Source organism: Schistocerca americana, chromosome 2 (genome assembly GCF_021461395.2).
Source record: "Schistocerca americana isolate TAMUIC-IGC-003095 chromosome 2, iqSchAmer2.1, whole genome shotgun sequence".
NCBI lineage: Eukaryota > Metazoa > Arthropoda > Insecta > Orthoptera > Acrididae > Schistocerca > Schistocerca americana.
In genome coordinates, this window is record NC_060120.1 from 449170239 (window position 1) to 449193498 (window position 23260).

Genomic DNA, 23260 nt, shown 5'->3' on the forward strand with positions numbered 1-23260 from the left:
AGTAGCATTAAACAATAAAAAGACGTACTACTAGTTCTCTATAACTTGAGTCCATTCCAAAAAATACCAGGAAGACCGCTGTGAACTTCATCAAAATTTACACAGTGTGACAGTGGTGTAAGACCTGAAGGCTATTTATACTACGTGTGCTGCAGCTGTCATTTAGCCAGTTTGATTCTGTAGTAGTAGCAGGACCCCTGCCCCACCCCCCATGAACCATGGACCTTGCCGTCAGTGGGGTGGTTGCATGTCTCAGTGATACAGATAGCCGTAGTGTTGGTACAACCACAATGGAGGGGTATCTGTTGAGAGACCATACAAACGTGTGGTTCCTGAAGAGGGGTAGCAGCCTTTTCAGTAGTTGCAGGGGCTACAGTCTGGATGAGTGACTGATCTGGCCTTGTAACATCAACCAAAACGGCCTTGTGCTGGTACTACAGATGGCTAATAGCAACGGGAAACTACAACTGTTAATTTTTCCTGAGGACATGCTGCTCTACTGTGTGGTTAAATGATGGCGGCATCCTCATGGGTAAAATATTCCAGAGATAAAAAAATACCTCATTCGAATCTTTGGGTGGGGACTACTCAGGAGGGTGTTGTCATTAGGAGTAACAAAACTGGTATTCTATGGATCAGAGTGTGGAATGTTAGATCCTGTAATTGGGGAGGTTGGTTAGAAAATTCAGGAAGGGAAATGGATAGATTGAAGTTAGATAAAGTGGTAATTAGTGAAGTTCGGTGGCAGGAGGAACAGGACTTCTGGTCAGGTTAATACAGGGATACAAATACAAAAACAAATGGGGTAATGCGATAGTAGGTTTAATAATGAATGAGAAAATAGGAATGCAGGTAAGCTACTATGAACACCATGGTGAACGCATTATTGTAGCCAAGGTAGACACGAAGCCCACGCTGACCATGGTAGTAAATTTTTATGTCCCATCTAGCTCCGCAGATGATGGGAATGAGTAAATGTATTATGAGATGAAAGAAATTATTCAGATAGTTAATGGAGATGAAAATTTAATCATGATGAGGGACTGGAATTTGATAGTAGGAAATGGAAGAGAAGGAAAAATCATAGGTGAATATGGATGGGGTAAAAGAATGAAAGAGGAAGCCGACTGGTAGAATTTTACACAGAGCGTAACTTAATCATGACTAACACTTGGTTTAAGAATTGTGAAAGAGGGCTGTATATGTCGAAGAGACCTGGAGACATCAGAAGGTTTCAGATTGATTATATAATGGTAAGACAAGAGATTTAGGAACCAGTCTTTCAATTGTAAAAGATTTCCAGGGGCAGGTGTGGACTCTGACCACAATTTATTGATTATGAACTGTAGATTAAAACTGAAGAAACTGCAAAAAGGTAGGAATTTAAGGAGATGGAACCTGGATAAACTGAGGGAAGCAGAAGTTGAAGAGAGCTTTAGAAAGAGCATTAGGGAACAATTGACAAAAACAGGGAAAGGAATACATTAGTAGAAGAATGGCTAGTTCAGAGATGAAATAGTGAAGGCAGCAGAGGATCAAGTAGATAAAAAGACAAGGCCTAGTAGGAATCCTTGGATAACACAAAATATATTGAATTTATTTGAAGAAAGCAGAAAATTTAAAAATGCAGCAAATGAGGCAGGCAAAAGGCAGTTCAAATGTTTAAAAAATGAGATTGAAAGCAAGTGCAAAATTGCTAAGCAGGAATGGCTAGAGGACAAATGTAAGGATTTAGGGTATTTCACTAGGGGAAAGATAGGTACCACCTACAGGAAAATGAAAGAGGCCTTTGGGGAAAAGAGAAGCAGCTGTACAAATATTAGGAGCTCAGATGATAAACCAGTCCCAAGCAAAGAAGGGAAAGTTGCAAGGAGTATTACAGGATCTATTCAAGGTAGATGAACTTGAAAGCAATACTATAGAAAGGGAAGTAGAAGTAGATGAATAATTTGAAAAATCTCTGAAAGATCTAGGTCGAAACAAAAGCCTGAGAGTTTGACAGTATTCCGTCAGAACTCCTAATAGCCTTGGGAGAGCCAGCCATGACAAAACTCTTCCATCTGGTGCGCAAGATGTAAGATACCAGTGAAATGTCCTCAGACTTCAACAAGAATGTAATAATTTCAATTCCAAAGAAAACAGTTTCTGACAGGCGTGAAAATTATTGAACAGTCAGTTTAATAAGTTGTGGTTGGAAAATACTAACACAAATTCTTTACAGAAGAATGGAAAAACTCATAGAAGCAGACCTCGGGGAAGATCATTTTGGATTCCAAAGAAATGCAAGGCAATACTGACCCTATGTCTTATCTAAGAAGATAGGCTAAGGAATGGTAAACCTACATTTGTAGCATTTGTGGACTTAGGGAAAGCTTTTGACAGTGGTGACTGGAATACTCTCTTTGAAGTTCTAAAGGTGGCAGAGGTAAAATACAGGGAGCGAAAGGCTATTTACAGTTTGTACAGAAACCATATGGCAGTTATAAAGAGTCAAGGGGCAGGAAAGGAAAGCAACTGTTGAGAAGGGAGTGAGACAGGGTTGTAGCCTGTCCCTGATGTTATTCAGTTTGTATATTGTGCAAGCAGTATTCAATCTGTACATTGAACAAGCAATAAAGGAAACAAAAGAAAAACTTGGAGAAGTAATTAAAGTTCAGGGAGAAGAAATAAAAACTTTGAGGTTTCTGAATGACATTGTAATTCTGTCAGACGGCAAAGGACTTGGAAGAGCAGTTGAACGGAATGGTCAGTGTCTTAAAAGGTGGATATAAGATGAACATCGACAAAAGCAAAACAAGGATAATGGGATGTAATCGAATTATATCAGGTGATGCTAAGGGAACCAGATGAGGCACTCTCATGAACTTGGAGCATATTTTAACCACTCTAACACATTTTAAGATTGATGGGGGGTGCATTGTCTTACAGGAGGTACAAATTGCCTATGGCTGTTGTAGATAATGAAATGGATGCATGTAACCATACTATGGTTTCTCTTATATTAAGCTAGTGGGAAGCGATCTACATACATACTCCGCAAGCCACCGTATGTTGCATGGCAGAGAGAACCCTGTATCACTACTATTCATTTCTTTCTTGTTTTACTCGCAAATAGAGCAAGAGAAGAACTACTGTTTGTTTCCCCACCCCCCGTACAAGCTCTGATTTCTTTCATATCTTCATGGTCCTTATGCAAAATGTAAGGTGGTGGGAGGAGAATCATTCTGCAGTCAGCTTCAAATGCCAGTTCCCTACCTTTTCTCAACAGTGTTTCACAAAAAGAATGCCTTCTCTCCAGGTATTCCAACTGGAGTTCACATATCATCTCCATAATTTTGCGTGTTAATTGAACCTTCCAGTAACCAATCTAGCCAATTGTCTCTGAATTGCTTTGATGTCATCCTTTAGTCCAACCTGACAGAGAGCCCAAAGACTCGAGCAGTACTCAAGATTGCGTCACACCAGTCTTCTGTACGTCATCTCCTTTCCAGGTGAACCACTCTCCCAATAAACTGACATTGACCAATTGCCTTCCCAACTATCAGCCTTTTGTGCTTGTTCCATTTCATATCAGTTTGTAGTAGATATTTAATCTACGTGGCTATGTCAGGAAGGAAACTACAAATGCTGTATCCAAACATTATAGGTTTGTTTTCCGTAGTCAATAACTTACATTTTGCTACATTTACAGCTAGCTGCCATTCATCACAAAAATAGAAATGTTATCTGAGTCAGCTTGTATTCTCCTAAGTCACTAAATTTCAACACTTTTCTGTATATCACAGCATCATCAGCAAACAACTGCAGATTGCTGCCAAATCATTTATGTATGTAAAGAATAACAGTAGTTCTATCACACTCCCATGGGGCACTGCTGACGATACCCTTGTCTCTGATGAACATTCATTGTTGATGACAACATACTAGAGTCTATTACTTAAGAAGTATGAGAGACACACTCATATCTGGGAATCTGTCAGATGCTTTCCATAAATCTAGGAATATACGAGGGTTTCCCAAAAAGTAATGCACCACATTTTTTTTCTTCAACAGCTCTTTATTGAACATAATGAGAATTACACACACAAAAGACTGGTGCTTTATCTACACATCCTATTTTTCCACATAATCTCCATCCCATTCTGTGTCCTTCCTCCTGCACAAAACAGGGACGTGTATGCTCTGTCAGTACCAATACTTGTCGTGGTGGTTGAGCCAGTGCTTCACTGTGTGGATCACCTCCTCACTGTCATCAAAAATTTCATCCACGAATGGCATCCTTTAATTGCCCAAACAAGCGGAAGTCCAAGGGGGCTGGGTCAGGGTTGTCAGGTGTGACAGCCATGGAGGGTCTCCCCAAATGCTGCAAATTGTGGAGCTCCATCGAACTGCCTTCTGATGACCTCATCCTCTGTGCCCAGCAACTAACTGTATTTCTGTTGACAGCAGATGCTCCATAGACTTTGCACAAGTGTTTGTGAATATTCCCCACAGTTCCTTTCTCTGCAGCAAGAAATTCAATGATGGTATATTGCTTGTAACATACATCAGCTACAGACACCTTTTTGGAAATTTTAAGGAGCTACACTATCTGCCGAAAGTGATGGAAACTTGGCACACTCACTCAGAATACTTCAAATAATACATACGTATCATTTCATATTCATAGCATTGTTTTCGGCTAAGAAAAAAAAATGTGTTGCATTAGTTTCTGGGCAACCTTAGTAGAATCTGCCTGTTTTCCTTCAGCCATAATTTACAGGATACCATATGAGAAAAGGGCAAGCTGAATTTCACACTGGCGATCCTTTCTAAAACCATCCTGATTCATAGGCATAAGCTTTTCAGTCTCAAGGAAACCTGTTATATTCATTCTGCAAATATGTTACAGTTCTACAGCAAACCAGGGTTAAGGTTATGGGTCAGTGATTTTGCGGTTGTGTTCTTTTATGCTACTTGTATATAGGGGTTAGCTGTGTTTTTTTCCAGTCACGTGGGACATTGCACCGAGTTACAAATTTGCGATTAATGCAACCTGAGTAAGGAGCCAATGCAGTAAAGTACTGTTTGTTAAAAAGATTGGGATTCCATCAGGACCCTGCAACTTATTTTCTTTCAACTCTTTCAGTTTGTCTCTGTGCTGAGGATGCTATTACTATGTCATCCATACAGGAGTCTGTACAGAGGTCAAATGACGATATGTTTGCAACAGTTCTCTTGTGTGAATGGTTACTTAAATGCAAAATGTAAAACTTCATTTTACTTTTGCTGTCTTCTGTTGGTTATTAGCTGTAGATTAAAACTGAAGAAACTGCGAAAAGTTGACAGGAATGGGGGAGAGAAATACAGTAGAAGAAGAAGGGGTAGCTTTGAGGGATGAAATTGTGAAGGCAGCAGAGGATCAAGTAAGTAAAAAGATGAGGGCTAGTACACTACTGGCCATTAAAATTGCTACACGAAGAAGAAATGCAGATGATAAACGGGTATTCATTGGACAAATATATTATACTAGAACTGACATGTGATTACATTTTCACACAATTTGGGTGCATAGATTCTGAGAAATCAGTACCCAGAACAACCATATCTGGCCGTAATAACGTCCTTGATGTGCCTGGGCATGGAGTCAAACAGAGCTTGGATGGCGTGTACAGGTACAGCTACCCATGCAGCTTCAACACGATTCCACAGTTCACCAAGAGTAGTGACTGGTGTATTGTTACGAGCCAGTTGCTCTGCCAACATTGACCAGACATTTTCAATTGGTGAGAGATCTGGAGAATGTGTTGGCCAGGGCGGCAGTCGAACATTTTCTGTATCCAGAAAGGCCCGTACAGGACCTGCAACATGCGGTCGTGCATTGGTAGAGCCACGGGTCGTAACACATCTGAAATGTAATGTGCACTGTTCAAAGTGCCGTCGATGAGAACAAGAGGTGACCAAGACATGTAACCAATGGCACCAATACCATCATGCCGGGTGATACGTCAGTATGGCGATGACGAATACGTGTTTCGAATGTGCGTTCACCATGATGTCGCCAAACATGGATACGACCATCATGATGCTGTAAACAGAACCTGGATTCATCCGGAAAAAATGACGTTTTGCCATTCATGCACCCAGGTTCGTCGTTGAGTACACCATCGCAGGCGCTCCTGTCTGTAATGCAGTGTCAAGGGTAACCGCAGCCATGGTCTCCGAGCTGATAGTCAATGCTGCTGCAAACTTTGTCGAGCTGTTACTGCAGATGGTTGTCGTCTTGCAAACGTCCCCATCTGTTGACTCAGGGATCGAGACATGGCTGCACAATCCGTTACAGCCGTGCAGATAAGATGCCTGTCATATCTACTGCTCGTGATACGAGGCCGTTGCACAGAGTTCTGTATTACCCTCCTGAACCCACCGATTCCATATTCTGCTAACAGTCATTGGATCTCAACCAACGCGAGCAGCAGTGTCATGATACGATAAACCGCAATCGCGATAGGCTACAATCCGACCTTTATCAAAGTCGGAAACGTGATGGAATGCATTTCTCCTCCTTACATGAGGCATCACAACAACGTTTCACCAGGCAACGCCGGTCAACTGCTGTTTGTGTATGAGAAATCGGTCTGAAACTTTCCTCATGTCAGCACGTTGTAAGTGTCACCAGCGGCGCCTATCTTGTGTGAATGCTCTGAAAAGCTAATCATTTGCATACCACAGCATCTTCTTCCTGTCGGTTAAATTTCACATCTGTAGCACGTCATCTTCGTGGTGTAGCAATTTTAATGGCCAGTAGTGTAGAAATCCTTGGGTAACAGAGGAAATATTGAATTTAATTGATGAAAGGAGAAAATATAAAAATGTAGTAAATGAAGCAGGCAAAAAGGAATACAAACGTCTCAAAAATGAGATTGACAGGGATGGCTAGAGGACAAGTGTAAGGATGTAGATACTTATCTCACTAGGGGTAAGATAGATACTGCCTACAGGAAATTTAAAGAGACCTTTAGAGAAAAGAGAACCACTTGTATGAATATCAAGAGCTCAGATGGAAACCCTGTTCTAAGCAAAGAAGGGAAAGCGGAAAGGTGGAAGCAGTATATAGAGGGTCTATACATGGGCGATGTACTTGAGGACAATATTATGGAAATGGAAGAGGATGTAGATGAAGATGAAATCGGAGATATGATACTGCGTGAAGGATTTTGACAGAGCACTGAAAGACCTAAGTTGAAACAAGGCCCCGGGAGTAGACAAAATTCCATTAGAACTACTGACAGCCTTGGGAGAGCCAGCCCTGACAAAATTCTACCATCTGGTGAGCAGGATGTATGAGACAGGCAAAATACCCTCAGACTTAAAGAAGAATATAATAATTCCAATCCCAAAGAAAGCAGGTGTTGACAGATGTGAAAATTTAATAAGTCACGGCTGCAAAATACTAACGCAAATTCTTTACAGATGAATGGAAAAACTGGTAGAAGCCAACGTCGGGGAAGATTAGTTTGGATTCCGTAAAAATATTGGAACACATGAGGCAATACTGACCCTACGACTTACCTTAGAAGATAGGTTAAGGAAAGGCAAACCTATGTTTCTAGCATTTGTAGACTTAGATAAAACTTTTGACAGTGTTGACTGGAATATTTTCATTCAAATTCTGAAGGTGGCAGGGGTAAAATACAGGACGTGTAAGGCTATTTACAACTTGTACAGAAACCAGATGACAGTTATAAGAGTCGAGAGGCATAAAAGCACTAGTTGGGAAGGGAGTGAGACAGGGTTTTAGTCTATCCCCGATGGTATTCAATCTGTATATTGAGCAAGCAGTAAAGGAAACAAAAGAAAAATACAGAGTAGGTATTAAAATTCATGGAGAAGAAATAAAATCTCTTGAGGTTCGCCGATGACATTGTAATTCTGTGACACAGCAAAGGTCTCGTTGAACGGAATGGACAGTGTCTTGAAAGGAGGATATAAGATGAACATCAACAAAAGCAAAACGAGGATAATGGAATGTTGTTGGATTAAGACGGGTGATGGTGAGGGATTTAGATTAGGAAATGAGACGCTTAAAGTAGTGAATGAGTTTTGCTATTTTGGGAGCAAAATAACTGATGATGGTCGAAGTAGAGAGGATATAAAATGTAGACTGGCAATGGCAAGGAAAGCGTTTCTGAAGAAGAGAAATTTGTTAACACCGAGTATAGATTTAAGTGACAGGAAGTCGTTTCTGAAAGTATTTGTATGGAGTGTAGCCATGTATGGAAGTGAAACATGGACGATAAATAGTTTGGACAAGAAGAGAATAGGAGCTTTTGAAATGTGGTGCTACAGAAGAATGCTGAAGATTAAATGGGTAGATCACGTAACTAATGAGGAGGCATTGAATAGAATTGGGGAGAATAGAAATTTGTGGCACAACTTGACTAGAAGAAAGGATCGGTTGGTAGGACATGTTCTGAAGCATCAAGGGATCACCAATTTAGTATTGGAGGGCAGTGTGGAGGGTAAAAGTTGTAGAGGGAGACCAAGAGATGAATACACTAAGCAGATTCAGAAGGATGTAGATTGCAGTAGGTACTGGGAGATGAAGCAGCTTGCACAGGATAGAGTAGCATGGAGAGCTGCATCAAACCAGTCTCAGGACTGAAGACCACAACAACAACGACAACACATTTTTTCCTACTTTAATCATTTTTAAAAATTTGTTGTGTGCTTACAATAATATTTTTGTTCTGTTTGTATGAAACATCAAATTGAGTTTTATTTATTCAAAACTAACTATGGTTTTCATAAATGTTTACAATATTAGTCTTCAGTAACAGTGAAACACAATGTTATCCAACAATCAACAAAAAAATGTGACAAGCCGTCTTGTTTTCCATGCGTATTGTCAGTAATTCTCTTGTTCGTCTTTCAGTATATTTTCACAATCACCCTAATCACCATCAGCACTGCTTTCATATGCTTTTAGCCTATTAGCATTCTTTTTTTCTTCTCTGATCATTTTCTCTCTCATCACTAATTATAAAGTCAAAATCTGCATCTGAGTAATCATTTTCACCTTGGGTTTGTCACTGCTCTTCTGCAACCACTCTGAAATATTTCTCAAAATTGATATCACTGCACCATATTCCCTCATTCCTCTTGTAGATTTATGAGCACACACTGAAATTATCCATCATGGCATCTTCTAAAACATATGAAGAAAAAGATATAACAAAACAAAAGGAGTAATAAATTACATGTGAAACTAAACAGTCATTATAACATATTGAGCCTTTTCATATGTAATATGAAATACTTGGTTGAACAGACATGTCCATATTTTGAAATTAGGGGTCCAGAAAAATGTAGACACTCTTTGATACTTAATATCTTTGTAATAAAATGACATGTCATTGCAATTTTGCATGGTATCGTAGTTGAGTGTTTTCTCAACTGGTCTTGGTGCATGTTTTCCAGCAGGTTGACAGTGCAGCATTGAATGAGGTAAAATTGTCATAGGAGCAGTGCAAGGCTGTATTGAAGTGGTAATGGAAGTACAAAAACATGATAGAGGTACAGTGACAATGGCATAATGTGTATGGAGCTCAGCCACCAACACGTACAACCATTTATCATATTGGGGATAAGTCTGAAGCTGATGGTACTATTCAGGATGTGCATAAGGAAAGGTCTGGTCGACCAAAAACATCAAGTAGTCCAGGTCACCTCAAAAATCTGTGAAGCAGAGTGCACTTGAAACCGGGGTAAACCAATCAAGTTTACGACGAAATCTGAAGGCTGCAAAGTGGAAAGTGTACATTCCAAGATTGCTGCACGCTATGAACGATGACGATCTGTATCGAAGAATGGAGTACTGTGAATGGTTTGAAGGCATGTTTTGAAAGAATGAACAGTGTACAGTTATAGTTATCTGGTCTGACAAGGCATAATTCAACCTGAATGATACTGTAAACTGCCACAACTGTGTGTACTGGGCTCCTGAAAATTCTCATGTTCATGTGGACAAACATTTTAATCTACTGGGTGTTAATGTGCGGGGTGGTCTGTCATCGTGCAGTTTGATTGTCTCATTCTCCTTTGAAGGTACCATAAGTGGTGAGGTGTATCTTTATATGCTGCAAAAATAGATTTCACCTGCCATCTGAGAGGTGTTTGGAAATGAAAGATTTTACCTACAACAAAATGGTGTTCTGCCTCACTACCAGAGAGCTCTCTGAGCCTACTTGGATGAAAATCTACGTGGATGATGGATGGGTCGAAGAGGAGCTGTTGAGTACCCACCATGGTTTCCAGACCTTACACCTCTTGACTTCTACCTGTGAGGACCCTTAGAAAATGAAGGCAGCTACACAGAACGAGCCATGAGAAGCCATCAAGACATCCTTTGTGGCTATGACACAGGCAGCACTGACAGCCATAGATTGGTCAACAGTTCAGTGGCATCGATGTTGTTTGGCTGCTAATGGGGTCACTTTGAATACGTAACGTTTTACTGTCTTCTTTTTTTGTCGCTGTCAAGCATATGTCAACATAGGTGTCAGGTATGTCTTAACAGCTCTTCCTTACACTTCATTGACACCTCCCTTTCCCCTCACACACTGGTCAGAAGCAAGGCTCTGGTGTACACTTTTGCTAATTTCTGCCTCCATCCTTGCATTTTGCATTAACACACTACCTAGATTTTAAAGTTGTCCACGATTTCACTATCCTGTTCTTTCTATGTTAATTCATCATTTGTCTTATCTGTCTCCTCTGGTTACCACCGGTCTTGCTTTTCTTCACACTGCATTTCATCTCATTTCTCGATTTTTTAAAAATTTTTCATTGAAGATGTTTAATTGTTCTTGTACATCCTTACAGTTGGTTCCCCACAACACAGTATCATTGGCAAATAGCAACAACTTCTTCTTTCTTCCTCAATGAGCTTTTTTTGTCTCTTTCACAATAACATAAGTAATAATGGTGAGACCACACACCCTGTCTTCACATAACATTCCTAAACAAATGAGCCCTTCCAGCTTGGGTTTTGACACAGCTCAATCTTTGGTAATACATTTCAGTTGTTTGTTCTCCAACTCCTTATTTCTCCAAGGATTCCCATACCTTTTTCTGAGAACCTATTCTGTGCTCTCACTGAGTCAAGAAATGTCATCGCCAAATCTTTCCTATACTCTCAATGCGTTTCCACCAACTGCCTCATAATAAAGATTGTGTTCTCTGTTGATCTGTCTTGTGAAGAGCCATACACTACTCCTCTCCTCACTAATCTTCCACTTTTCCCCCTCAGTCTTCTATTCGGTATCCTCCCCATTATTATTGCTACTTGTGATATTAGTGTTATCCCTCAATAGTTACCACATACTTTTCTGTCTCCCTTCTTGTACTACAGAATTATTATTCCCCTTCTCCATTCTTCAGGTATACATTTCTGAGTCCATATGCATTTTAGCAATCAATATAATCATTGCAGCCTAGTAGATACAGCTGCCTTCATCGTCTCCACTGTTAATTCATCTGTCACAACTTTGTTTCCATTCCTGTAACTGCTAGTTCCACTTCAAATATTGTAATATCTTTCTCTTCTTCCAGGTCCAGGTTCCTCCAGCACCACTGTTTTTCTAGTGCCTTTTCATTGCTATTTTTCACATTTAGCTGTTTGTCAAAATACTCTTTCCATCTTTTCTGTATCTACTGTGTCTTCAGCTCTCCACTTTTCCCTTTCACCAGCTGTGTTATTGCTTTCTTTCCTTGTACACCTTTTTATTCCATACTATATCCTTTTACCCCCATAACATCCTTTTCCAACTCTTGTGTGAACTCCTCCCAACTTTTCCTCTTTTCTTCTGCTATCACTTTCTTACATTTCCTTTTGATTTGTTGGTATTTCTTTTTACTTTTTTCCATTTTGCCTCTATTCCTTTCATGCCATGCTTCTTTCTTTTCTTTTACTGCTTCCTTCACCTTCTCATTCCACCATACTCTGTATCCTTCAACCTTCTAGATTTTCTGCCACAAGTGTTCTCTGCAGAACTTAGATGCCTCTTTGAACTTATCACATTCCTTTTCCACACTTCCACAGACAGTGATTGGGATTTTAATCATAAGTATCTCCCTAAACTTTTGTTGTCTGTACCAACATATTAGTTATCATGTGATGTGTGAATGTCGGTGCCTATTTTTAGCTCTTCACATAATGACTGACTTTTTGTTATGTTACGTAGTTGTAGTGATGCCCACATAAGTTTTCCGTATATGTAATTTCCAGGCTACTTTACTGCACTTTGAGTCATTACCTTGCTGGTGTCAATAATTTGCTCTGTCAATGTGACCTTCATTGCCAGCTGCAAAATTTTATTGTATTCTGGTTGAATTTATTATGTGTGTGTGTGTGTGTGTGTGTGTGTGTGTTTGTGTGTGTGTGTGTGTGTGAGAGAGAGAGAGAGAGAGAGAGAGAGAGAGAGAGAGAGAGAGAGAGAGCTCTATATGACTTTAATAGATGTAGGTATACCATTTGCTGAATTCTTTCACATAGAATTTTTGTTTGTCATTTGCAGGCAAGATGAGAAAGAGAGGATGTATTGTAAGCAAATTGTTGGCTAAGATGATGTGCAAGTCAGGTCTCTCACATGTCATCACAATGGATTTACATCAGAAAGAAATTCAGGGATTCTTTGACTGCCCTGTTGATAACTTGCGTGCCTCACCCTTTCTTCTTCAGTATATACAGGAATGTGTAAGTATCAAAATAGTGCGTATGGAAGTATTGGTGTTACTGATGTTTAAAATTAGAGAGCTGTTGTGTGAGGGTCCAGTTTGTTGTATAATACACTCGAGACAATCTACCATTTTAAGATCATGCAACTCCTTCTCTTTATTGATCCCTGCAAACTTCCAGTTTTCCACAATGTTATTAACTTGGTAATAGCTATTAACACCGCAATTAACAGAAATGTAATTATTAGGTATAACAGGATTTACAAGAAATATACAAATTGAGCTCTTTTGGAGCTCGACCGGCTCAAAAAATTCTTACAGAGAGAAATGAGTATCACTTCTCCAGTAAGTTCAGTATGCCAATTATATTGTGTCTTTACACATGATTGCACACAGCCCGCATTTCCTCTTGGTGAATTGTCAAGACTTCTATCAGTAGGCTGGCACAAGCTGATACCGGTGACTTGGCACATTACTGCACCTTATCTCAGAGGAGACCCTGGAACTCATAGATCGATGTGTATCACCAACAATAGTCAAATGTTTTGTTCAGGAAACTGAACATGTGCTTACTTGTTTGTACAGGAAAATGAGGCTAAGGGTTTGCACCCTTTGTGTATCTTTGTCACCTTACAGTGCCTCAGCCACCACAAATCAAATTACAGTAAGACATTTTTAAATAATTAAAAACATTGACTACAAGTCACCACGGTCTCCAGTATAGTGGAGGAGGAGTTGGTTAACTGTAAGTTTTAGTTTAGTTTTTAGGTGAACTCCAGATTCATTTAAAATTATAATGTGATCAATGTAAGCATTTACTATCAAATATTATTATTTTCTGGAACTAAAGGAGAAGAGATACTGTGAAGATGACAAAAGGAAGTGAGCAGGAGATTTTACTTAAGTCTCCATGGAGACCCATGAACTGTTGGAATGTAAGAAAGGGAGAAAGCAGTATGAGAGCTTGAAATGAGAGAATCTAGTTGTCTTGGCAAGTATACGGAAAATGAACTCAATGGCAAAGGTTATTCAATATCTTTCAAAGGAAGAAACACATAGAAATAATGGAAATGTGCGAGGACAGTTTTGTATTGTGTAATGTAATTTTTAATCTGAACTACTATAAAAAGAAAAGTTGTTGTTTAACACTGTCACCAAAAATCATAAAGTTATTGACCAGTTTACTTCCAATTTTTACTTGTTATGTAATGAACATTCGGACCGACATTCCTTATCTTTTTAATGTATATACTATATAAATATGTATGTAAGATACACAGTCCAGGGACTTTAATGTGACCACCACTTATGTTTGATGTCAACATGCAATAACCTCTCACAGCTGGCAGGTTACAGCACTAGCATTGGAGGGTATATAAAACGCATGTCGGAGGGGGGGGGGGGGGGGGGGACGCAGAAAACAATGCAGTTGTCATAATGTGGAAATAGAGTGATTTATCTGACATCAAAAAGGACATGAACATTGGCTTTTGGGCCAAGGGTGGAAGCACTTCCAAAATGGCTAAGTTTGTAAACTGTTTGCATGCTGCTGTCGTTACACGATACTGTGCATGCAAACGGAACTATCTAAAATGCATCAAGGCAGCTGCGGTGCACAGCAGGCCATAGATGACGGGAGTAAATGATGATGTACAGGCTAGGTGTACGACTGTTGAGCAGCTGACCACCCAAATGAGCCAAGGGGCTACGAACAGTGTCTCCTCAATGTTTATTCAGCAAACATTGCTGTATATGGGCATCTGGAGAAGTTTCATCACTGATGTTGACTGCTGTTCATCATTGATGGAGTCTGGAATTTAGATGCCAGTACAGCAACTGGACATCCACGGATAGCCTTTTTAGATGGATCACTTTTTGTGCTCTGGATGGGTGGCTGTTGGCATGTACAGTGTGAAACATCTGAAAGCAAACGGGGAGGGAGCGTTATGGTCTGTAGAATGTTTTTGTGGTATTTCCTGAGTGATCTCGTCATTCGGAAAGGCACAGTGAACCAAAACAAATAAGCATCTTGTGACGAAGCATGCTGGGATAATTTTAATTCCCCTCTTGTTTCACCATCTGCCTCCTCAAATTCATTTTGTTACTTTTAACTATTTGCCCTTAACATACATGAGCATAATCTGCATTTTCATAAAAGAGAAATATTGGCCCTCAGTTTTAAAGAATATAACACCAGATCTAATTTTGTGCTTAGTTTTATGTGTGTAATTGATTTTCTAATTTATTTTGACTATTACTAGTTAGTATCTTTCATTATAGGATGAAATCGGTAATTGTTTCACAACTTAAATTGCATTGTTGACATATAAACAAATATAAATTCTGTACTAATTATAAACATTTGGAAGACAAACTAATAGTAATTGTGAAGTATCTATTTGGCTCTATTTGAAAACATGTTAACAAAACCAGCCCTGAATTAATTCGTAAGCTAATGGTTATGTCAAAGTATTGTTTGCATAGCTATATTTGTTAATTTCATGATTTAAACAAATAATTTGGACTAACTCTTGTAGTAGAAGAAACTGTTACAGAGGAATTTTTTGATGTATTCAGTTAATTTAATGAGTTAAATTTTAATTGTAATTTCTGTAAATTTAACTTTAAACAATGTGTAGTTTTAGTACTTATTATTGGGAGGATATATAAGGGCCCGGTTTTTGGTCATGAATCAGTCAGTCCATGGTCGAGTTTCAGACGAGTAACCTGTGCTGGTTAGAACAACAACAATGCTTCAACTTAACAGTGTAATAAGTGTTGAACAACTAGGCCATGTGTAGAAACCATGACAATGTCTGCTCTGTACAGACCTGATTATTCTTCAAGAACTGTGAACTTTGTGGTTAGGTTTTTACTGCTCATAGATGTTCAACAGTAAACTGTTGTTGCAGTATGTGGAGGTTCGCCCACAAACTATTAATGAGACTTATGGAAAGTTTAAACAATATTGCACTGGCTATACATATATAACGGTGTATTATTGGGGGACTGTGCAAAGTGGAAGTAAAAGTCAGTGAAACATAACTGTGCATCTGTCGGCTACATTATTTACCATGGTCAGCGTCCAGATTACAAACCCCGTTTTTCAGCCAGTGTAGCAATGCCACACGTCAGCACTGAGAGCAACAAATGAAGAAATAAAGCAGGTGCAACCGCTACAATCTATTCTTGGGAACCATGTCCATCCCCTATATGCAGTTTGTTTTTCCTCAGCAAAGTGACATCTACCAGCAGGACAGAGCAACATGTAACACAGCTTGCACTGCATGGTTGTGGCTCGAAGAACACCTAGGTGAGTTTACTGTACTCCCCTGGCTACCAATCCTCCCTGGATCAAGAATCTGTTGTACCACCTAGATCTGGCTGTTCATGCCTTAGATTCTCAACCAAGAAACTTAGTGCTACTGGCCAAGGCACCTGGCTCCAAATCCCTGTCAGACCTTCCAGAACCTAATTGATTCTCTTCTTGTACATCTTGCAGCAGTCTGTGCTGCAGAAGGCAGTTATTCATGCTTTTGACAGATGGTTGCATAAATGTGACTGAACAGTGTATGAAGGGGAAAAGTTCGTAAATGATTTTCAGCAAATTTTTACACAGTAGTCTAATGAACATTCAGATGGAGATAAGTTCTATATGTAAAGCAAAAAATAAGTAAATTTAAATATCTTGGAGAAACTGCGTGACAAAATGGACTAGAAGAATCTGTAGTAGGTGTAAAAGTTAATAAAATGGAAAGACCATACAGTTCGACAAAGAATTTTTACAAAAAGGAATGTGTACCCAGAAAAACAAAATTGTATACTACAGTGATATGACTATAATGTTCATAAGAATGTGAATGCCTAATGATGAGCTATAAGCTGGACAAAAAGACAGATTATCAGAAAAATAATGGGTGCAATACAAACTACAGATGGTTGGCAAATAAGAAATAATGATGAGATCTACAAAAATTCAGAAGTAATGGCTAAGTGAAAATAAATCTTGTTTGTACACATCTACCAAATGAATGAGAACAAGCTAACAAAACAATTATTCTTCATGTTAGAAGAAATAGACAGTAGCAGTGATTACAGAAATAAAGAAATAACTAAAAAGAAATAACATCAAAGAATCTGAAACCTTTTTAAGAATAAATTACTAAATTTAGAAGGTTTTCAAATAGAAGAAATAAGAAATAGAGGACAGCATGGACAGAAGAAAGAAAAAGATAACATTGGGTGAAGATGAGAGCATACTGAAACAACAGGAAACAACAAAGAAAGAAAATTAACTGAAGTTATTATGTGACCCTAGTTGGTCAGTACAAATATAAAAAAAAGTTGTTTCCAAAAATGTCAGGCTTCTTGACCTGGTTTTCACACTTAAGTCTAATAAATCTTTGGATGAACGTAGGCTGTATATTTTTTTAAAACAACAATGTACAGGTTTTCTGTTAAAACTAACTGTGGGAAAGAAAATGGTGTACTATGAGCTGCTGTGAAAATGAGAGGCTTTGTTTTTTATCTCACAGTCAGTTTTTAACTACAATAGCAGGACATTAAAACCATTGGATGAACTTTCTTTCATATATATTCTTTCTCATTATATATATTAAAAAAAAAAAAAAAACAACACTTGTATACTCAACACTGTCATGTTTTGGTTTCTTCTCCACAGTCTGTTTTCCCAGAGAACAGGAAAGTCGTACTTTAGAACACTACTACAGCATTTGAATTTGCAGTAACATGGTGTATACTGTTAGTTTTTGATAATTTAATTTACAAATTTTTAATATATTGCATTTTGTTGTTCTGAAGCCATTTACTCTGTCATGTCGTAGGTTTGAAGATCCAGATTCATTTCTGAATTTTACACGAATAGATACGGAAGTTTTCATGAAATTACTCTGTATTATAGAAAATGATGTCTGTAGGCAAGATATGAACAAGGCTCAAGGTCAGAGTGAGGGAAGAAGAGGAGATGGACAGAGAGGGGAGGGAGGTAATGGACGTAGAGAGGGGAGAGGAGGAGATGGATGGGGGAGGGGGGGGAGGGAGGTTAGGTCATGTTTTCAATTCCCACACACATTTAGCAATTGCGAAGCATTGCCAGGTTTGCTAGTATGTTTATTACTTCCTTTGGAATTCAGTGGATTCTTTTTAACAGTACAGTTACTAAGTGGCAGTTCCTCTAGTTATTTCAAGAAGATTGGTAGCAAGTAAGAGGAATGAAAGGTGTTAGACATCCATAATCCATAGAAAGTTAACTGTAACTCTCTGTATACATGGAAGAGGTTAAGTGGCTTCCTATTGCTTGGAGCAGTATGTAATGTATTATCATGAACTAGTCAACACAAAGATACAAAATTGTTTGATATGTACAGTGTATGATGAAAAGAGCTGTGTTAGTCAAATACTGATGAAGCTTTGTTATGCTGGTACTCACTTGCTCTTCCTTGGAGGACATTCTATGATTGTTAAATCTGGCTGGTTTTTCAGATACCTGATTACCGCAATGCTGTGATAGTGGCTCGTAATCCTGGGTCAGCAAAGAAAGCAACATCGTATGCAGAACGTCTGCGACTAGGCATTGCAGTCATTCATGGAGAACAGAAAGAAGCAGAAAGTGATATGGTGGATGGAAGATATTCTCCTCCAACTGTTCCTCGATCTCGCACAATGGATGTTGGTGTGGGGGTACCTGCCCATCCGGCCAAGGAGAAGCCTCCTATAAATGTAGTGGGTGATGTTGGTGGACGAATCGCCATCATGGTGGTGAGTATCATTTGCAGGTTCCACAGATTACTTGCACAATGTATGATAATAGCATGGAATGTCTGAAGTTGCAGTATATTATATTAATTTATGTTTAAATATGGCATCATAATATATCATCTATATGAATTCACATAACAGAAGATAATTTTGAGTTTAATTACAGAAGTAATTATATAACAATTTTGCACTAAAAGTATGATTAGGACATACTGGTTGGCGTGTGAGGTTTTATGAGATATGGGATTAAAACCAAGACGTGCTACCATGCTTTTCCTGTGTTACAGAAAGCTATCGGATTTTGATTATGTATTACAGCCTGATGTTGTGATGATGTCGGTTCGTTGGAGTTTACGTTAAATTGATACAAATGAAATAAAACATGAATTTTAATATATTTTATCAAACAGGGTGGAAATTACACAGGATGTGATGATTCAAAACTATTTTAAAATTTAAGGTGGTCATAGACAAGTAAGATTCATAGCAAAAATAGGCACAAAGCCATAAACTCATTAGGAAAGAAATGAGTTTGCTTGTTTCAGGCATTGTGCTTCTTTTTGCTCTGAATCTGACTAGTCTATGATAACTTGAAATTTTAAAATAGTTTCAAATTGTCACATCCTGTATAATTTCCTCCTTGTTTGATAAAATGTAATAAATTTAATTTTTAGTTCCATTTGTATACACGCGTGCGCACACGCACACACACACACACACACACACACACACACACACACACACACACACACAGAGGACCAAATTAAGCAACGAATTTCACGTGTTATTAGAAAATGCATTAGCATGGCGTTCAGATGCAATGTGCTGACTTGATGTCCACCATGCTGCTAAACACCTAGAAATGGTGTGGCCTGTGTATACAGTATGTGTGCCTAAACATAGTCCTCTACCACAACAGCATGTCCCAGTGGCAATTTTCAGCTACAGCCACACATGAACTACACAGTACATAAGAGTTCTCATAATGGGTGAATGTAAACTAGCTGCTTTAGCTTCAGTAGTGATTCCTGATAATGAGAGGAGAAAAAACGAAGAAGACTGTGGACACAACAGTGGATTAAATGGTGCAGTGCTCGGACAGGAACATCGAATATGCAGTACAGTAAGCTGAGGTATGTATAAACAAAGATTGTTCATGATTCAGTTTCAGTCTTCCAGCATATTTTCAGTTTAACTAGTATGTTGAATATTCTTCAACTTTAGTGTATACTGTTAGTTTTTGATAATTTAATTTACATATTTTTAATATGCTGAATTTTGTTGTTCAGAAGCCATCTACTCTGTGTTGTAGGTTTGAAGATCCAGATTCATTTCTGAATTTTACACGAATAGATACGGAAGTTTTCATGAAATTACTCCGTATTATAGAAAACGATGTCTGTAGGCAAGATGTGAACATGAGGGAGTCGATGAAACAAAGATATAGGTATGTATCTCTTAGACAAATGGCCATACTAGCAAAAAGTTCCTGTGTATAATTTCTGTTCACTTTCTTTTATATATTTCTGGCCACTGATATTCCAGGCACTGGTCTATTCTACTAGAATTTCACCCAACACCCCATCACTGATAATATGTGATACACTTCAAGCAGGTTTGAATAATTTCAGAGATGAGAGCGTAAAGGTATATGTATCTAGCAGGTGTTTGTATATCCACAGATTTTGACTAGCTATGTGCTCTTATTATGCAGTTTTGACTAACAGCTGGAGAAGTTGTGAGATGTAGACCAAGCTGTTGTAATTTTTTCCCTGATCAGGTGCTGCAGCTGTCAATAGCAATCTAATTTGGAATCAGTTTAATGTATTGTTGTTTCTGATTGTTTACTGGCATTAAAAAAGTGCTAAGGGTACTGCTAAGGTAAGGGTCATCAACTGCAGTGTCATGGATGCAAGTTACACAGCGGAAGCCCCCTTTCCCCAGATTGCACTTTTCATGGTTTAAGTGCTATATATGTACATAATATGTATTTGTTTGGGACTGATTTTCTGAATTTACTTTGCAGTTTTAATTTTAAATACCACTCAAGCTTTTACCGCAACCAGGATTTGGGGGAGGGGGCACTCTCACAATCTTCTCTTCTCATGATCCGAGTGAAACAGCATTCATGAAAATTATGTTGAGCTGGAAACATTTCACAAACCTCCATTATTTTATGTATTTCATTTGTGTAAACACTGGACTTCCATTCGGGATGACGACAGTTCAATCCCGCGTCCGGCCATCCTGATTTAGGTTTTCCGTGATTTCCCTAAATCACATAAGGCAAATGCTGGGATGGTTCCTTTGAAAGGACACTGCCTATTTCCTCCTCCATCCTTCCCTAATCAGAGCTTGTGCTCTGTCTGTAATGACTTCATTGTCGACTGGGTGTTAAACCCTAATCTCCTCCTCCACCTCCTATTCACATTATGAATTATCTCTTTAAATGAGAGTTCCTGTGCTGTGATCCAAACTTTTGCAGTTCTGTTAAATAACATTAGTTATAGACTAAGGATAATAAGTTTACATTTCATTTCATAGAAACTGTTCAAAATCTATCTCATTGTATTCAAATATGGAACTTTACAGCTGCTCCTGTAGTGGCACTTTAGTAAAAAACATTTATATCTTGTTTCAGGTTTCAGCCTCAGTTAGTGAGTGGGTAAACATTGCCCATTCATTTAATGTGTTTTTGCAGTTCCCTCATTGCATTGGTGTTGTTCCTGGGAAAAAAGTGACTTTCAGGGCACCGAGGTCAGAAGGTGCCTGTTTGAGATATTATGAAGGGAACAACAGCATTACGCTGCTTGCAATTTATATATTGGCAGAAGCATAGAATTGTAACAAACTGAATTTGCCAGCACCAGAGAAGACTGAGTGTTTTAGTGTTTCAGAACTGCCATATGAACTGTCACTGATGATGTGTTTGTATTGGAAGAGTACATGATGAAGTATCATGAAAGAGATATCTTAAAAGAGAAGAGCGTTTTCAGTTAGAGACTGACCAGGGCTCTGCAACAGGAGAGTGTGGATGTGAGGAGACTGAACTCTGGGAAACTACACCACCTTCTACAAGGCAGATGTTCAAACAATGTTAACTTGTAATGAAAGCCCATTGCTGGTGGTGAAATACATGTAACAATAAATTGATTGTGCATCAAAATAATTTTGTCTTAATTGCATTGTCTAAATCCTTTTGAGAACTGAAACACCTCAATTCTGTCCCACTATTGATGTGTATTATGTTTTGTACGTAATGAATAACCTCGTAAAGAAATATCATTTGACTCCATAGCAGTTGCCATATCTAAGCTCAGAGGAAAAGTAAGGAAGTTGAAAATAGTTTGTTTGTATTAAGCATCCAAACTCTGACATTCAGATAATAATAAATAATTTACATTAGTTCATAACATTTGTGTTGCATAGATCATGTTCCTGATAAACATCATGATGTAGACTCTATTAATTGAACAAACATAGGACAACCATTAAAAAAATAAAATGAGAAAAATATTTATATGGCTCTAAGCTGGTCATTTATGGGTTTTTCTCAGTGTAAATGACTTATTTTTATTCTGGATTTCTTCTAACACATAGGAGATATTCAGGAGGAACATTTTTAACCTATATTTGAAAATGCTTCTATGTGGCAACATTTTATTTCCGTGTGTAGATTGTCGAAGAGTTTGTTGCTGTGTATTTCACTTTTTTCTGAGCATTAGATTCAATAAAGCACAATGCAGATAATTTTTCCTTCTAATTTAGTACTTCCAAATATCTCTCTCACTCTTAAACTCAGATGGATTGTTGATTACAAATTTTATAAGTGAATAAATGCACTGTGAGGCTGTATTTAATAATCCCAGTTATGATGTCCGCAAGGTGTATGTATGTAAACCCCACAGATAAATCTAACTCTTTTGTATCATGAATACTTTTTGCCTATGTGACAAGTTATCCCAGAATATATACTGCAAGAGGTAAATGAATGCAAATATATTAACTTACTGACTTTTTATATTCCCGAAGTTGGTAATTATTCTAATGGCAAAAGCAGCTGAACCTAGACATTTTAGTGGGTCTGTGGTATGGTTTTTCTAGCTTGTTTTCATAAATATGCACACTTAGGAAATATGTTGAAGCTATAGCTGGCATGAGGCTCATTGTAAACTTGACATTTTTGAATCTTTCTTTAAAATCATCACTTATGTTGTCTGTAATCAGCCTTACTATTTTCTTTGAGTGTTTCTGAACTTAACATGGGAATAAGTTATGTAATGTGACGGACTGCACAAGTTCTGACAATCTGTTTACCACAGGAGATACAGGTGTTTCTTTAACTTCCAGGTATTGTATGTATACATTATCTATTAGCAACTTGAGTAGGAAAATTTAGGACTGATACTAAATTATAAGTAATTAACAACACCTCAGTATCACTTTTCTTTTGTGATTCCTTCAAGAAAAATGAAAATCACGATAAAAAAAAGATTATCTCTCTTGTGTGTAACAGACAGCACAATAAAAAATTTTCATGAAAATTTCCCAGTTACCCTGTAGAGTCCTGTATATTGTAACCGTGACAAATGATATATTAACTCACAAGCACGTGCCTCCCAGGGGGCTCGCCACTCCATGGTGGGTTCGTGCTCGGCTACCACGGGGCCCAGCCTTTGCAGCATCTTTTCCCTTCTCTGCTGCATATCTGTCCTCTTGCTATTCTTTTTCTCCTCTATTGGGGAACGTGTCTATGACGTTTTTT

General features: G+C 38.4%; 1 protein-coding gene and 1 long non-coding RNA gene across 4 annotated transcripts in view; both read left to right on the top strand.

The window, feature by feature from the left end:
• LOC124595692 (phosphoribosyl pyrophosphate synthase-associated protein 2) overlaps positions 1–23260 on the top strand; it is a 118479-nt gene that overhangs the window by 20191 nt on the left and 75028 nt on the right. For all 3 annotated transcript variants that reach the window (XR_006978232.1, XR_006978231.1, XM_047134551.1), the window contains exons 5-6: positions 12558–12736; positions 18220–18495. Coding sequence is in view for 1 of the 3 variants with exons in the window: in XM_047134551.1 (XP_046990507.1) it covers positions 12558–12736; positions 18220–18495 (455 nt within the window). In the remaining 2 variants the exon portion in view is untranslated. The remainder of the gene's footprint in view (positions 1–12557; positions 12737–18219; positions 18496–23260) is intronic.
• LOC124595694 lies at positions 18510–21648 on the top strand. Its single transcript, XR_006978233.1, has 3 exons — positions 18510–19628; positions 19808–19942; positions 21137–21648. It is a non-coding gene; the product is annotated as an uncharacterized LOC124595694 (long non-coding RNA).